The sequence below is a fragment of the Triturus cristatus genome, chromosome 1_2 (assembly GCF_964204655.1).
Source record: "Triturus cristatus chromosome 1_2, aTriCri1.1, whole genome shotgun sequence".
Lineage (NCBI taxonomy): Eukaryota > Metazoa > Chordata > Amphibia > Caudata > Salamandridae > Triturus > Triturus cristatus.
In genome coordinates, this window is record NC_140580.1 from 101,151,755 (window position 1) to 101,170,068 (window position 18,314).

Sequence of the window (18,314 nt, forward strand, 5' to 3'; positions counted from 1 at the left end):
AATTGTGGTCTGCTTTGAGCAAGCAAGAGCAAAATGTTGTCGCTTGCTCAAAGCGGAGCATAGTTTTCTTGGGTTTGGCGGGAGCAGTAAAGCTCCCGCCAAGCCATAGCAAACAGCTGTGTCACAGGCATATGCACCCTGGTACATAGCGGGAGCCGACCCTGGGGGGGTGGTGGTCCCCAGGGCTATCCGTGGCTCCAGGAAGAGGGCTGCATGGCCCCCCTGCTTTGCACTAAACAGCGCTGGGGAAATGCTGGTGGTCCCTGGGACTGTGGGTTGCCATGCGCCCCTGGCTGTAGGTATGAAGAGTTGCCCCAGGAGGTGGCGGTTGCCTGGGCTGCAGGGGCCCGCAATTATTTCATTTTAACCCCGGGGAGGTTGCGGTTCCAGGGGCTGGGAGAGAGGGGCTGTGCAGCCCCCCCACATTAATGTTTTATTTTGCCCCAGGAAAGTAGTGGTCCCCGGGGCTGCGGGGAGTTGTGCAGTTCCTACCACCCCTGCAGTAACTTCACATTTTGCCTTGGGGAGGTGGCGGTCCCCAGGGCACGGGGTTGCTGAACAGGCTACCCCCGCATTTCTGTAAAAATAAGCTCCAAGGAGGTGGTGTTCCCTGGGCATAATAGGCCCCAGAGTAAATATTTTAAAACAAAATGGTTTTTGGGCCCTGCGGGTCCTTGTGCAAATTCCTCACCCCTCCCCCCCCCCAGGAGCCCTAGAGGGTCAGGGTGTTTCTACCCTGCCCCGTTTTCTTTTTAAAACATATTTTTTAGGTGTGTCTTGGTTCAACCGAGTCATAAGATGGCTGTCCTGGTCTGAAGTATTGGCATCCAGTAAGATCTCAACATGAGATAGGGAGGGGTTGCGGATCTTCCACGTCCCTAGATATACAACTGGAGATTTCTTAAAATTTCACCGCAACTGCTGAACAGATTTACACCACATTACAAAAAAGGTGCTTTCTGGACCAACAGATAACTTTCTGCCAAATTTGCTGTAATTCTGTTCAGCAGATCAGGCCGTAGCCATGTCTAAGGTTCCTATGGAAATTATCATTGGGAAAATGCATTTTGAGACCACCCCCTTTTTCTTGGCCCCCTCTTGACGAATTACCCTGAAACTTTGAAGACAGCAGCTGAATTGAGCATCAAACTAGGTATGAAAATTTCTGGAGGATTCGTCAAATGACACCAAAGTTATTGGCAAAATAAATAAAAACGCTCTTTCTATGGAAACTACATCTTAAGTATAGCTACCTACTGGCGACCATCAGAAGTATGTGTGTGTGTGTGTATATATATATATATATATATATATATATATATATATATATATATATATTACCTACTGGCGGTCGCCAGTAGGTAGTTATAGTTAGGACCACGTTTCCATAGGAAATCCGCAACATTCTATTTTGAATAACTTTGGCGCCGGTCGACGAATCCTCGCGAATTTTTCAAAATAGGTGGGGCGCTACGCTCCGCTCCTACCCTGAAAGTCTCGGGGGGATTCGTCAAGCGGGGGCTGAGATAAAAGGGGGGTCCCAAAACGCGTTTTTCCCATGCATTTTTCCATAGGACCTTTAGACACAGCTACAGCCCGAACGGCTGAACAGAATTACTTGAAATTTGGCAGAGAGGTAGCCATAAGGTCAAGGAAGTGCCTTTTGCAGGTCTGGTGTAAATCTGTTCAGTATTTCCGGAGAAAATAGCATTTAAAAGCATATATATATCTATATGCGCGCAGGGTGCGCGCACCGTGCGAGCACCGTGCGAGCACCCTAACGTGCGCGAGCGTAATTCTGATTGGTGGTTACATGTTAGTCAACGTTCGAATCGGTCGAAATCAGGAAGTGTCGGCCGCCATTTTGTTTGTTTTCAGTGCGAGAGTGAAAAAGGAAGGTGGCGAACGTGAAAAGGGGGCAGGGTAGAGAGTTCCTGACCCCCTAGCCTTTGTCAGGGGGTCCCTGAAGGACCCCGAAGGCAAAAAAAAATGTTTTTTTTTTTTTAAAATCGCGGGGGTGCGCGCACAGTGCGCGCACCCTGAAAAACACAAAAAAAAAAAATTTTACAAAAAAAAAAAATAATTCGCAGGGTGAAAACCAAAAAAAAAAAAATAATAATTTTTAATACGTAGTTTATTGTAAAATAAATATATAAAAAAAATAATACATAAATAAATTAGCATTTAAAAAACCGTACAAATTCACTGAAAAAACCATAGGTTTCACACACGTTATAGTTAGGAATTAGCATTTAAAAAACCTTGCAAATTCACTTAAAAAACCATAGGTTTCACACATGTTATAGTTAGCTGGACATTTCACTCATAAAAAACCAATGAAATTCCCCCGTTATAGTTACTGCAGGCAACTATAACTCACGCGACCGCAATCCTCTGCTGATGACGTCAGATATTACATCACTGATGACATATGTGTCTTTCTGAAAAATAAATATTTGTAATATATGTATAGCTAAAGATTAATGGAAGAAGACATGGGTAAATAAGTGTCTAAATACAGTATTAGCATCAGCAGAGGATTACGGTCGCGTGAGTTATAGTTGCCTGCAGTAACTATAACGGGGGAATTTCATTGGTTTTTTATGAGTGAAATGTCCAGCTAACTATAACATGTGTGAAACCTATGGTTTTTTAAGTGAATATATATATATATACACCTCTTTCAATGTCTATTAGTCACGTTATTTGAAAGCTAACAAACCCACTGTTACAGCAGCAATTGGCATATGATTAAGAGTCAGTTGGACTCGAAACGCGTAATGCCTGCTTGGCTTTTATTTAAATAAACAACCTGTTGGAAGCAGTTGGTGTGGCCTCTCTGACGCCACTGGAAGAGCGTGCATGTTCTTTTTGGATTGTTTAAGAGGTGTCTGACACACCTCAAAACGGGCCCACGATCCGCAAGGCAGAGGCATTTCTACTTGTCAGGAATATGTTTAAAGCTCGGAGCTTAACTTTAAGGGATCCCCTCCTGCTGCGACATGGAACATGAACTAAGCTTGATGGAAGGGCCCCTTTGAGAGGCCCGCCCGAACTTGGCAAATGAACTTTTTTACAACCAGGATTTGCAGGAGTAATTTTCTTCCCCATGCACTTCGTGCTTGTGACCATTTTAAAAGGCTGACTGAAAGCTACAAAGAAACACGATGGTAGTGGGACTTCCCTGTTGTATGCTGTGACCGAGGAACGGAACTATTCCTTTGAAGCAAGCATTGCACTCGGCACACAGTAAGAATAAGTGAAGTTTTACCTAAACCGACATTGAAAACCAGAAAGGTAAAAGGACAGTTGTGCAGCATTTTGGGAGTTGCAGTCCCGGAAACAATTGCAAAGAGTAATTGGAATTTGTACAATGAGGGAAACATGGAATGTGATATCATTAAGGGGTTAAGAGGACTAACATATATTAATAGCTATACTTACCCTCGTTGCATCCAAGATACCTGGTAAAATTGAAAACAATATTTGAACAATGACAATTGACTGTTCCTTTAAACTGGATTAATGTCCTCTTTCAATGTCTATTAGTCACGTTATTTGAAAGCTAACGAACCCACCGTGACAGCAGCAATTGGCATATGATTAAGAGTCAGTTGGACTCGAAACGCGTAATGCCTGCTTGGCTTTTATTTAAATAAAGAACCTGTTGGAAGCAGTTGGTGTGGCCTGTCTGACGCCGCTGGAAGTATGTAATGCATTTTATGCATATTGAGCTTAGTGCCCATGATCCAGCTTTGGCTCTCTAAATATCCAGATTGGGATATCTTTGTCGATTTCATTTTAAAAGCCAACTTCTGTGATTTGTATGTACATATTTACAGGTGAATGTGTATTTCTTCGTCCCCATTCAAACCGGTCGGTTGTTTCGTGTGGAATCTGATTATCCTCCTTGACTCCAGGCGCCTCCGTTTTTTAATCCGGTCTCCACCTCTTTCACTTGCCGGGATCGTTGCCAAACCGAGTATTTCATTTGTTGCCAACTGTGATTCTGATGTGTTTTCATGTGTTTGGTCATGGCATAGTGTGTGTCATCATTTTGGATTGCACATATGTATTCCAAGATTCTTTTCTTGAGTTGGCTGATTGTACTTCCAATATACCTGCGACCGCAGTTGCATTCCAGCATGTAGACCACATATGTGCTCTCACAACTGATTTTTTCATTTATTATAAACTTTTTTCCTTTGAAGTCAGTGATCTCTTTCTTATTTTCCCCTATCAGGCAAGCCTTACATTTTTCAAATTTTTTGAATCCTGTTTGGAGATCTGTTAACCATGAATTTGTTTTAGGTTTCCTAAAATGGCTATGTACAAGTTTAACCTTGATCGATGGGGCTCGTCTGTATATAACACTCTGTTTGCTTTCAATATTCTTTTAATTTCTGGATCTTTCAATAGCACATTCCAATGTTTGTTCATTATTTTTTTAACTGAGTGATTTTCTTTCCTATATGTCAAAATCAGTCTTATTTCAGGGTTTTCTTCTGTTTTTCTTTTTCTTTTCTTTTGAGGGTTGTAAGCTTTGATCCCTGGGGATCTGTTCTGCTTTCATTCTTCCTGCCTTTACATATGCAGGTTTGTAACCTCTTTCCAAGAACTTTTTTGTAGTTTCTTCTATTTTGCACTGTATTTTTTTGTTGTCTGAGCAGTTACGTTTCATTCATAAGAATTTGCCATGTTCAAGTTAGGATCTGCATGCCTCCAAGGAAAGGATACAGTTCAAGTTCATTTGTCATGCTACAACCAAAGCGCAGTAGCTGGATTTGTCTGGCAGACTTACACAGTGTGATGATCTTACTCAGTCCTTAGATGGAAGAAGCATGAGTGGCTCTTTAAGCTACTCGGGCATTGTTGGTATCGGGCAGTGGTCATTCTGCTTCTCCATGGAATCGGCAGAAAGTGAAGTTGCTGCTTCTGGTGTGGTGGCCTCAAGTGCTGCATCAAGTGTAACAGCTCCCAAGTTTCTGGTGACCATGATGGCTGCAGATGGGAGAGCAGAAGCAGGCCACACAAGTCCGCCTGTGGTAGCCGACCTCGCTTGCGTTGAGGCAATCAACCCCCTCTCACTAGGATCCGCACCTGCCATTAGTGACACAAGGAGATGGCTGTAGGGTGAAGGCCCTCAGAACTTCGCATTCAGGGCAGCGCTGCTGAAGGGATAAACAATCAGTGATATTTGGCAGAACCACACAACCCTTGCTCTTAATTCAGCAATATCAGTTTGTGGAATAATTTTAACGGCCGATGCACATGCCCTCGCGCTCCTCTCAGTGCTACAAGCCAGGCCCTGCACCCAAACCCCTCTGGCCTTTGGCTGTGAGTGACATTGACTTGGTCTTGGACACGGGGCTGGGCAGCCTTGGACGCCCAAACTCCGTTTTAATTTATTTTGTTGCGACATGGACCGGCTGATATGCCACGATTCTTCAGGTAGCTGTGATGTGGCTTGCGGGGGATCCGCGGATTCACAGAATCCCCCCCCCAAAATGTTTTAAGTTGGTCCCCAGGAGGGTCCCTTTAGGATTCCCCCACATGACCCAGGGGGTCAGGGTACCTCTACCATGCCCCTTCTTATCTTATTTATTTTTAATTCTGTAGTACTTCTGAACAAAGTTCCTGAATCCTAAGATGGTGGCTGCAACTTTTCCTTCAATTGTGGACAGCTACTGATAATGCACGCTTGAGCTTGCGGATTTACACCAGACGACAAAAGTCATGCTTTCTGGATCAAGATTTAACTTTCGGCTAAATTTGGTTCACTTCCTTTCAGCCATTCTTGCAGTATCGCTGTTCAATTTTCCTTTTTGTCAGCCCCCACTTGACGGATCACTACAAATCTTTCCATGAAGAAGCTGAGGTGGATGGTGTTGTGGGGGACTCCATATAAAGGAGCCTAAACTTGGGAACTACCCAGAGATCCCTGTTTTCTTTTTAGAATAATTTATGCAGCGCTCTAAGCCTGAAAGAATATCGTTTTAACATATACTGGGTGCTTCCTTTTGTCTGAACGAAGCTAATCCTCTCTGATGAGTTCCAGGTAAAGCAAAACATGTGTGTTAGGGGTTGCTTTTATTCATTCCAGGTTGACTTGGATGTTTTTTGTACCAATCCAAAGCTGTAATATTGGGCCTGGTGTGATAAAAAGCCTTTTGTCAATTTTCAGCTCAGCGTGAATGACATTCTGCTAATCCTATGCTTAAAAGCTCTGCTAGAAAAAGAGATATTTGAGATGCGCAGATTCAGAGTGTTGATGTTGTAGGGTGCTTCATATAAAGGAGGTTCTCTGCACCTAAACTTGGGAACTACCAAGAGTTCCCTATTTTCTTTTTTGCATAATTTATGTTGCAGTCTAACCCTTAATGGGCATTGTCTTGACTTGTACTGGGTCCTCCCTTGTGTCTGGACAAAGCTATATCTCTCTAATGAGCTCTAATTAGAGCGAAGCACAAGTGTTAGAGGTTGCTTTTATTTATTCCAGGTTGGCTTGAATGGCATTTTACCAATCCAAAGCTGGAATACTGTGCCTCAAGTGATAAAATGCATTTGTCATTTTTCAGCTCTACATGGATGGGACTTTGCTAACCCTATGCTTAAAGATTTTGCTGTAAAAGTGGCAAAAGGCTTTTTCATTTTTTAGCTCCGCATGGATGGCACTGTGCTATGTTTGAAAACTCTGCTAAAAAACAGACATTTGAAGTGAGCAGATTCAGTGTCAGTGGTGCTGTGGGGTGTTCCATATAAAAGAGATGTTTTCCACATAAGCATGGGAACTATCCATTGTTCCCTGTTTTCTTTTTGTGTGGCACTCTAAGCCTGAAAGAGTATTTTCACGTAATTTAGAAAAGAAAACGTCTCATCCACTGCAGCTTCATCCTGTAAATTTTCTGGGTGTTTCGTTGAGTGGTGGCCCATAAAAAGGGGGTCTCAAAACGCCTTTTTCCCATTCGAATTTTAGACAACACTACAGCCAAAATGGCTGAATGGAATTACACCAAATTTGGCAAAGAGCTTGTGGCTATATGTACAGAAACCTAGAATTGCAAGTTCCGCCCTAAACACGCCCTTTTCAAATACCGAGTCGGTATGTATTTGCAATTTAGGATTCGTTCACACCAAAATTCTTTTTTGCTGTTGCAAACGTGCTGATTCTGTGAATCAGCCGTCTGCGACTGCTAAAAAGAAAGCTAGTGGCCATATGTACAGAAATCTATAATTGCAATTTCCTAATTGTGATTCTTACCGAATCGCAATTAGGAAATCACAATTTCTGTTGTAAGAAAACATACATCTTTTAAATAGTGATTCCTAGTTTGTTGCAAATCGACCTTGAATATTAATGAGATTGGTTGCAGTTTACGACCCATTAGGAATGATAGCCACCACAGGGATGGTGGCCTGCTGGGGTCAGCAGATCACAATGTTTGTGATTGCTTTTTAATCAAGCATTCAAGCATTCTTTTGTCTTTTCTTCTTTTAAAAAAAATAAATGCAGCCCCTTTTCCTTAAAAGAAAACAGGATGTGTTTAAAAAGTAGAAAATTAAACTTTTAAGTTAAATTTTTTAAGCATAAGCAGTGGTACATTCTCAAAGGGGAAGAGGTACTTGAGGACCCCTTCCCATGTACGACCTTTTGATAGTCGGTAACAAATTAATGTTTTGCAACCGTAATTCGGCCTCAAAACATGAATACATATTAATGCGATTTGGTTTTTGGAAGGGACGCCCTATACACGCCCCTTTCAAATACTGAATCAGTATGTAATCACAATTTAGGATTCGTACATACCAAATTGTTTTTTTTGTTGCAAACATGCCGATTCTGTGATCCGGCCAGTGTGTGCCTGCTAAAACGTTTTGTATTAAAGGCCTCTAGATCTTTACCCAGAAACTTGTGTTTTGTGATTTGGAGAAAATCCATTCAGACACTTGAGAGAAATTAAGCTTCAAAATGTATAGATATCTAGTGACACAGTACTGCCAAGGGAATACTGAGGGAATGCCAAGAAAACAAGCATTGGCAAAGCCAATCGGTCTCGGCAATGCAAGAGGTATTGGCTTTGTCAATATGTTTCAGCATTGCATGTCTGGATGGTAATTATTCCCCAAGCAGATGCAGCAGATGTGTTGTTACTCCTTTGTGTAACCACTGGCATACTTGAATAAGGCATCCAAAATTAAATTTACCTTTTGATAAAGAGCTAAACACATTATGAAATGTATAGATTCCCTTAAACGAGTGCTGCCAAAATTACCTAGTAAAATCATGATACTTATTTTGTTCACCTGTCAAGAAAAGATGATACTGTCCGCATTAGTGCAGTTAATACTTGTGACTTGTATGTTACACACAAATGCCTGCTGCAGGCACTCACCTGTCTGAGTTATCAGACTGGCTAGAAGTATCACGGCCAACAATCATCAAAATGCAGAGGTCATTGCATGAGTAGATTCAAATTCAGGAATCCTTTATTAAATCCATTCCCTCTTCCTACTACATGGTGTTTTGTGGGTCACTGTTGTGTCTATCTGGTTTGACATAAACATGGTATAGTCTGCCCACACCTTCCTTCCAGACAGTGATTTGGATTTCCAACGACCACCAAGATGTCATGGCCATTGCGAGAAAGTGGTAAGCCAGCTCATTAAGCTACTGTACTGTTATCACTGGGTCACATGGCCGGATCCTTGCAGGGCTAACTCGCCCTTTGACGTTGTGAGGTTGATAAAATAAATCCTGTTAATTTTTGTAACAGTAAAGAATTCTTGCAGTACTTGGTTATGTCGGGCTTAAAGTGTTATGGAATAGTATTGTATTATTTTTAGGTCTCGCCTAGGCAGCGTTTGCGCTGTCTTTTCGAGACATGCTGTATTCAGTTATAGAATTGAAGCTCTGCCATCCATCTTTTTAATTGGCTCCTGTTACTGTACTTTGTAAACTGTGGCTTAGTAGTCCCTCCTTAGACCTGCCTTTTCTCATCTTGTAACCTCCCATGAGGACACCCACTGTTACATGTGTTTTTACTTTGTAGGTTTTTATTACAGCCTTGAAGCACCATTTTGTTAAATGCTTTTCTTACATGCTCTTTCACAGCACTTTTTTTCCCTTCATAGCACAGCACGCTTTAGCTGATATAATGGTGACAGTGCCTTTGTTTTGTTATTTGCGGCACCGAACGTGGCCACATAACTTTTTGCTTTAAAGCACACCTTCAAGCACTTTCCTGTTGATGGCGGCCACGCCCCTTACTTTAGACGCGGTTCATCTAAAGATAGGTATGCGGCTGCTATTAAAGTGAAATCGCGGAATTGAGTGCTTTTACCAAAAAAAAAAGATTTTTTTTGTCAGCTTGATAAATAAATGCTTTTTTTGTAAAAGCTCCCCATGCCGTGCTTTCACTTTAATTGTGGCCGCGCCCCGCCCCTTTTTAGGTCTCGCCTAGCTATCGCGTAAGCGATCGCTATGCGAGACTATAGTAAGGGGCTCCCAAAAGTGCTCCAAAAGCGGATTGCATGGCGAGCACGCGCACAATCACGTGCATCGTGCCACCATGCAATCCGTTTGGCATCCTACTTCAAAGGGTCCGCTCCCCCGCCTGGAATGCGCTCCCCCGCCAAGCGCGCGTCACGCTCCGCCGGGCTTGTCTTGTTATGGGCTTCTCAGCGACACTCTCCTCGGCCTCTGTCGGTAATAAATGGTGTTTTACAACCACTGAGGCCTGTCGCTGGCTAGCATGAAATGTAATATTCTTGCGTGATGTGGTTCAGGCATCATAGTTTTTTTTAACAGTACTGCACTAAAAAGCTTTCCTTTTTATGGCGTTTAAACACAATCTATCACCTCTTTTGTGCCACCGCCTCATTTCCTTTAGCTCACATTCTTTTGCGTGAGGAGACCAAAAAACAAGCTTGCAGACATGCGGCATATATGTGGTAAAGTGAGCGAACATGGTGGCGGCTCTTTTGTGGTATATATAATAATTCCAGCTGCCACCACATCTATGCATGCTACAAGAGTTGTGGAACACGAAAGATCTGCAGAATGATTACAGAGCAGGATATCTGCATTGTTTACCACATCTCGTCTCTTACCACATATTGCACAGGTAATTTAGCGCGAGGATGCGTCTTTCATGGAAGAGCAATCATTTGCAGATGTTCGTGCTCTGGTAGGAGAATCTACCGTAGCGTGACACCTTTGCTAGGGTGTGTTGTTTTTTTCAAACTTTGGTTGATAAAGTGAATGCCAGCCAGGCCTTAAATAAATCTGAAGGGGCAAATGTGTGCTGCAATTACTACTTCTGTCTAAAGTATGTTCGAGAATTCTGTTGCAGTACAAATATTCTCCTATGACGTCACACAGTATGTATTTTTTGCCACCGCGTTTTCATGGTCAGGCATGGTCTGGAGACCTGCAATTAAGGTGGACACCCACAATGCTGAGCATGGCCCTCCATGTTGAGTGGAGACGTCCAGGGCATCAGGAAGACTGCTACGCAATCTGCGCAATCTGCTTATTCTTGTTGTTTTAAGATATATCCTCCAGCTCTCCCACCTCTTTCCTGGGTAGTGGTGGTACCTGTACCCAGGGCCACTGGAATTATACAATTGTGCGACTGCAGCGATTTTCACATAGTTTAAGATTTTCCTCATAAATTATCAATCTGCCGCATAATCTGCATATTTTAGCAAAAAAATTGTTTCTAGCTCAAACGGTCCAAAAGTTACTAAAGTTGCAGTGACACATGCTGCCACGTATTGGAAGACCCTTTGCAAAGCTGGACTGGTCACCTTGCTGTTGCTTATTGCTACTGGTACTAACGAAGTGCAACTAATGCCTAGACAGTTTTACCAAGTTTAAAAATGACGAAATAAAGAAGTAATACGATTGCAAAATGTGCCGCATGATGTATCTTTTCTTGCTGGATATTATACTCAACCCTGCCGCATAATTTAGCCTTCTCCTGGCGTAAATTTCCAGTGGCCCTGCTTATACCTTGTTTGTCACACCAGGATTCACAGGCTTTCTTTAAATTAGTTTTGCTTGCAGTCCTGAAAGGTGGTTCTCCCCAAACTGGATCATGCACACAACGGCCTGAAGGTTCCTGGGATTGGAGATGACATTTTTGCTTGGTTTCATCCACATTTCAAGATTTTGACGTCGTCTGCCTGATGTGGCGATCCTTTCATGGAAAAAAAAAAACCCCGGCCAATTTGTCTTCGGGATTTTGCAGGGCGAAGTTGCTAAAAAAACAAAGGGGCATATTATCAAGAAACGACGTTAAAATTATCGCCGCTTTAGCGGCAGAAAACTGCCGCTAAAGCGGCGATAATGGGCTTGATAATATGCCTTTGAGAATTCCCATAGAAGCCCATGTTCTGGTGTCAACATGGGCTTCTATTGGAATTCTCTGCGGCATATTATCAAGCCCATTATCACCGCTTTAACGGCAGTTTTCTGCCGCTAAAGCGGCGATAATGTTAACGCCGTGCTTGATAATATGCCCCAAAATTAGGCGGTAGCTTCTTGCAGAAAGAGAGGTCAGCTCATTGTGCCACCATTTGTGCACATCGTTAAATGGTTACCATCCGCTGACATTCCTCGTTTTGTTTTGCTAGTGGGCTTTCAATGCCAAGGTCAAGCCAGGAGGCTGAGCTCCATAACCTGTGCTTGAGACATCCAGACAGATCTCTTTTTGTTTCATGGCCCGCAGTGTGAATTTTTCTTCCTTGCAGATGCAGGGTGGGTGGTTGCCAGCTTATTATACATTGAACTCATTCATTCATTCATAGTTACTTTATTCGGCTTTTGTCATTGTAAAAAAACATAAAAGCAGTCACATTAAAATACATCACTTAATTATACAGATATATATACTGATATGACATCTATTTCATAAAAAACAATTAAAATGATAAAATTTAAAATTAAAAGGAGAAAAGTTCTATGCAGGAAAAACATCATGTAGTTTTTATAAGTTCTTTCGATGACGAATAATATATTTCAAGAACTTCACTATTGACCTTGCTATCCATTCCTCGTCCAGTTGCTGTAATACCAGTAATGCTGGGCGGCATCTTCTAATTCCAATGAGTCGTAAAAGCGGTATTAGCCATTTTTTCCAGTAGTCACTATAAAATTGGCAAAAAAAGACAGTGTGAATTGTTGCCTGCTTAGACATATTGTCACAAGGACAGCGGGATAAAACCTTGTCCTAATTATTGATTGTTGGGAAGGTAACCAGACGGAAAAACAAATTCAGCTTAAATCTAACCAACAGAAATGTCTCAAAGGAAGTAAGATCGAAGGTTAGGTAAGGCTGAATGTTAGAAGTAATTTGAAGGGCAATGCTTTGTTGTGCAGTTGGTTTTAACCCCTCATTCGCAATCCGGAGCTCTTCAAGATGACTAAGAGCCTCCTTTTTTAATATTTTTCTAGATACCGCTTTAATTGAAGTTGGGACTAGATAGTACTTTTCCATGCCTAAGTCGGTTAAAAAGGATCTTATGTGTGTTAGCCAGCGAATTTTTGTTACAGAATCCAGCTCCATACAGTCTCGGATTATTGATTGTGTAAAAAAGTTCTTCTCCGAAGACCATATACGATGCCAGAGTAAAAGGGGTTGGATTTTGGCTAAATCTGAAATATAAGGAATACCTAGTTCGTTGTGGCAAGCAAAGGTCGATGCACTTGTAGGAAGAGATAAGAGGTATTTCAAAAAGGCATTCTCGATTATCTGTAGTAAGTGTGTATCTAGATAGCCCCATAGACCTGCCCCGTAAATGGCTACAGATTGACATTTAGCAATGTAAATTTTTAATAGTTCCACGGGAGAGCTCTTGCCCAATTTTTGGGCGAAATTAACAATGGCCTTTGTTGTTCGTGAGAACTGAAGCTTTCTGGAATCAAGTGCTGCTTTCCATTGTAATTTATGGTCAATAATTATTCCCAAATAGGGGTACTGAACTGTAGAAGCAATATTTTCTAGATTCAAGTAGATTTCCTTCTTAATTTTTTTACAGGGTCCAGAGGACATAACAGAAGTTTTTTTTATATTTATTCGTAAGTCTAAGGAGCCCATAAAATCGGAATATCTATTCAGGGCCCTTTGTAGCTCAATTGGAGTTCTTGCTAAAATCACCGCGTCATCGGCATATAATAGGGCCGGGATTTGACGATCCTTAACACATGGGAGGTCCTGACTCCCTTTCAGCATGGCTTTCTCCAAGCCGTTAGTATAAAGTGTAAAAAGAAAGGGGGCCAGGACACAACCCTGTCTAACCCCTCTCTCTACGTTAAATGGGGCGGTTAATTCTCCATTTAACCCAAACCTTACCCTCGCTGACGCATTAGAATACAGTTTGCGTAAGAAATTTAGTAGTGCTGTAACTATTCCCATATCCTATAGTGTGGACCATAATTTAGAGTGGCTGACACAATCGAAGGCAGCAGATAAGTCTACGTAAACCATATAGACGTTGCCTCCTTTAGCGGATGTATATTTTCCTAATAATAATGACAAGTTTAGGGCCTGGTCAACTGTCCCTAGCCCCTCCCGGAATCCGAACTGAATATCTGATAGGATTTTTGAGTCCTCGGCCCAGTCCTGGAGACGTTCCAATATAATCCTCCCCATCATTTTGCCCACCGAATCTAGTAGTGAAATTGGTCGGTAAGAGGTGACATCTTGACGATCTCCTTTTTTGAAGATAGGGATCATTATTGATTTAGACCATGAAACTAGTAGACCAACCCTACATGCTGCGTTAAGGACCCTTGTTAGAATTGGGGCCCAGAGTTCTAAGTTTGATTTGAATAAATCTATTGGGACCCCGTCCGGGCCCGGGGCCTTACAGTTTTTACTCGCTTTTAGTGCTAGTATCACTTCTTCCATGGTTATATCAATATTTATTGGGTAGGATGTTCCTGGATAAGTTAAGACTACTGGGTCTTGCGTATCCCCTTCCAAGCAATTGTTTGAGAAGATCTTTGAGAAATGCTCTACCCAGGCCCCCGCGTCTATTGCCACCTCAATGGTTGGGGAGTCATTAGTGTTGTTAAGAAAAGGGGATTTAACTATGGTCCAGAAAGCGGAACTATTTTTATTTTTAATACTTTCATGAAGTTGTGCCCATAAATCCGATTTAAGTTCAGATTTTCTATCTTTTAGGGCTAGGTTGTACTCTCTTCTCAGGATTATTATTTCCTGGGGTGCCCTATCTTTTTTTTGCAGAGCTTTTTTTAGTTTGGTATGGGCAATTGTACATCTATGATTGAACCAGCCTAGTTTTTTTGGTTGGGATGATTTTTTTGATTTTACAAAAAGTGCTTTGTTAGTTGCTTTCAGGATCTCCCCAAAATGGACCAAGAGTTCGGATTCCGTGGTATGCAGATCTAAACATTTTATGAAGTCATTAGGGACCTCTTTCATTATACTGCCCAATATAACTACTGGGTCCACTTTTTCCCATTTCAAAGCGTAACCATTAAGCTTATCCAAGTAAAAGGAATTTTGTTTCAATATACTAGGTACAGTTTGGATTTGAGATTCGTATAATGGAAAATTTTTTGAAGTCAAGGCACAATGATCGCTTAATACGGTGATATGTGTATCAAAGTCCTTCATCCGATTTCCTGCTAAATTTGAGATTAAAATAAAATCAATTATAGAATGTCTTTCTCTGCCTATAAAGCTCGACTCCGGCCAATCAGTTTACATTGAACTCCTTCACGAAGGACATGATGAACAAAGCGCTTAGACACACGAAAAATAAAGGAAGATTTCCACTGACAACCACTATGGGTGCTGGTTGGGGAGCTAGCGGAGGCCTTGGGGCTCCCTCCATAACCCCAGGGATTCATTTAGTGGTTGCCTGGGCGCCCACGGAAAATATACAATACCCCCTGTCAACACCCATTAAGGGCCCATCGCTCTCCCTATGGCCCCAAAGTTAATTTAAAGTGTGGGTGTCCCAGGTGAGATGGTGGTCACCCTATAATTTAAAAAGAGCACACGAAAGAGAATCAATAAATGAGCAGCAGGAGACGCTCTGTTGTTATTCCTTACTCCAGGAAGGAGTGCCCCATACTACCCTGCAAGTGCTTTTTAGTTATATATTTTTTTTAATCCTGTTGGTCTCCTAAAAGGGGCAAGGGCCCCATGTGGCATTTTATGTTGTGGAGTGCTACAAGAAGTGCAGCAGCCCAACAGCAAAATAAAAAAAAACTCTCTCTCTCTCGTTCTCTCTCCCCTTGGTCATTAAACAAGCATTGGCATAGCCAATAGGTCTCGCTTTTGGGACCTTATAAGTATTTAGTTATGCAGCACAATATCCTTGGTGCAACAACATCAACTGTTGCATGGCTAAACACTTATAAGGTCCCAAAAGCGAGACCTATTGGCTATGCCAATGCTTGTTTTAGATGAGCCGTGTCTAAAGAAAGAGGCGCGGCCACCATTAAAGTGAAACCGCAGGATGGGGCACTTTTACAAACAAACATTTGCAATGCAGTGGGTCTCGCATTTGCGAAATTTTAAGCTATTGGCATTGTAAATGACAATGCCTATTATTTATCTGTTTTGAAAACCAACACATAATAAAAGGCATTGTCATTTACAATGCCAAATAGCTCAGAGTCTCGCAAATGCGAGACCTATTGCATTGCAAATGCTTGTTTACCGCTGTTATTTTTATGGTTCGCACGGGACTTAGAGAACCGTGCATTGCAAAGTGCCTCTCTGGTGCACCTGGTAGGTTGCAGTTTTAAAAATCTGAGTAATGTGATTTACTTGGGTGCTGACATCAACATTTACCAAAATCTCAAAGGCTGGGTGCATTCTGTTGAAAATACCTTTGTTTATTTTTCTTGCAATTAGCCTTTTACTGATCATTTGCTTGTAACCTTTAATTCTGCAACATAAACCATGTGCTTGTTTATGTACTGTGCACTTTATTGTAAACCACAAAAATTGTTCATCTAACTCTGCCTTATGTGCTAAAGGTGAAAGTAAAATAGTGGGGTCTTTTTCGGATATTATGTCACAGGCACAAGGGTGCTAAAACATCCTTTCCATGCCGTAAGCAGTGTCCAGTTTTTTAAGACAAGTATGATTTGTGCTGTCTCTTTGTTAATGTTTGTAGATTCTTTTTAGTGACCTATGTTTTCTTTCTTCTTTCAGTCTTTTGTCAAGAGGTTTCTTCACTGGTTAGATATTTTGGACCCGATATTACTTTTGTCAACAGAGGTAAGTACAGAAGTTTTTTTTTTTTAAAGAAAAAAAATGCTTTAGATGGGGCTGTGATGTTTTTACTACTCACCTCCTACAGGTTAGTGTTGACTTCCAAAATCTTCACAATTGTTAGCCATTTGGAGCTAACACACATGACCTTCAAAAACCGCTCTACTTGTCAGTGCAAGTACCCCTTGCGCACAGAAATGGTTGCAGCATTACTAACTTCCTTAACATACAAAACAGGAACAGCATAGGCAGAAACACTGCAGGTTCCCCATCTAGCACACAGGAGCTTCCGGTACATTGTGGGCAGCTGCAGGGCACGCTTAGTTGTTCAGAAGTGCAAGCGTTCACACAGAACAGGTGCAGCACAAGCACCAGAAGCAGTGTATGCTCCATCACACTCACACAGCAGGTACATCATAGGTAGGAACTTAAGATTCCTCACAAACATGGAAGAGGCATACTAGAATTGCATTCTTCTCTCACACAAAGAATGCATTGCAGATCATGCTGAGACCATTCAGCTTTCTTGGGTACACCACAGGAAGCAGAAGTTCAAGACTCACACACCCACCCACACACCCCGATTCATTTTTTTGTAAGAGAGCATTCACGCTCATATTCCCATTCCTGTTTGTTTTAGGAAGTAAATGTTTATTATCATCTCCTAAGAGTTTCTAGATGTCGAAACTAGTTGCACATTGTATTGCAGTTTTACCAGCTGACTACCAGGCATGTCAATCCTTTCACATTGAAAGCCACTCAGATGAAAGTCAATTTTATTCTAATTTCAAATACATTCACAACAACATTGAGAGCTACAGCAACATTATTTTCACTTTTGTCGTACTTACAACAAAAGCTGAAGTCCAGAAAAGTATTAAAATGAACCGCAATACTAATCCATGACGAGCTTACATGGGACCCTGATGCCCACCAAACTGAAAACGGTATTCCCTCGAGCCTAACATTGTTTTACACAAACTGAATTGCTAATTATTTTGGTCGAACATGCAGTATTTTTAAAAGCGATCATTTGTTTATATGAATGTTTTTTTTTTTTGATTTAGGCATTTTGGAAACTCCAATTCTTCCAATCACGTCATAATTAAATGTTGATGTTTTTAAACATATGCAGTATTTGTTATTGGTTCATATGCACATTAAGGTGATTTGCCTACTACATTCATTTATTTGCCAACGTGGGATGTACGCTGCCCATCTCATATAATGCCTGGAGGTGATTAGCCTGAGTGAGGGCACCATTAGAGAATATATTAACTGCGGTATTGATTGTATGCATTTGCTAAATTGTGTAGAATTTTCCCGCGACTTCTGGTTATCATTTACTAAAAAAATGTTAGGTCGATTTATGTGGAAGTAGATCTTTTTCATGAACAACTGATTCGTCCATTTTTTAAGTTGTACGTCATTTTGCAGTTCATGTTATTGCATTGCTCTTTTGCTCTCTGTCTATGGAGACAATGAGACTGCGTACATGCTGTTGATGACATGCAAACAACAGGTGCAGGATGTTTACAGAGTGTGCTTGCAAGCAGTTTTGGTGCACCCTGGGTAAATCTCCTGATCATTGTCTGACCACAATGATTTATTGTTTGCCAACTGTCTTCTTTGTAATGTTCTCCTAAGTGGCCTGAAATTTATAAAAAGCTGGTAATTGTAAACTCCCAGTGGAACAGTGCAGTTGGTCGTTGGCTGTTCTTGCTTGAACTAAAGTAAATTAACTTTGCTTTCTGACTGCTTACAACTGTGTTTGTCTGTGCTTTATTTAAAATAAGAAGTTTGCTTTAATACTCACTAATACATAAAAGGGTGGCTATGCCAATTGTCTGCACATCAAGCAACAGTGTTCAAATGTTTAAAGAGTAAGAATCAGTCTGTTATTGTAACATTTGCAACAGCTGATGATCCGGAAAGAAATATGTAGTCCAATTGTGGTGCTCACGTGGTGACAACACTCAGCCACCCAGGGTGCTACTTTTCCTGACTGTGTGAAGAGTCGGAGACAAACTTCAGAAAAGGCACCGAAGCACAGAC

General features: G+C 41.5%; 1 protein-coding gene across 2 annotated transcripts in view; it reads left to right on the forward strand.

The window, feature by feature from the left end:
- The window catches only part of SFXN4 (sideroflexin 4), a 112,467-nt gene that overhangs the window by 23,690 nt on the left and 70,463 nt on the right, over window positions 1–18,314 (forward strand). For both annotated transcript variants that reach the window (XM_085602939.1, XM_085602930.1), the window contains exon 2: window positions 16,200–16,265. In XM_085602939.1, coding sequence (XP_085459065.1) covers window positions 16,200–16,265 — 66 coding nt within the window. The remainder of the gene's footprint in view (window positions 1–16,199; window positions 16,266–18,314) is intronic.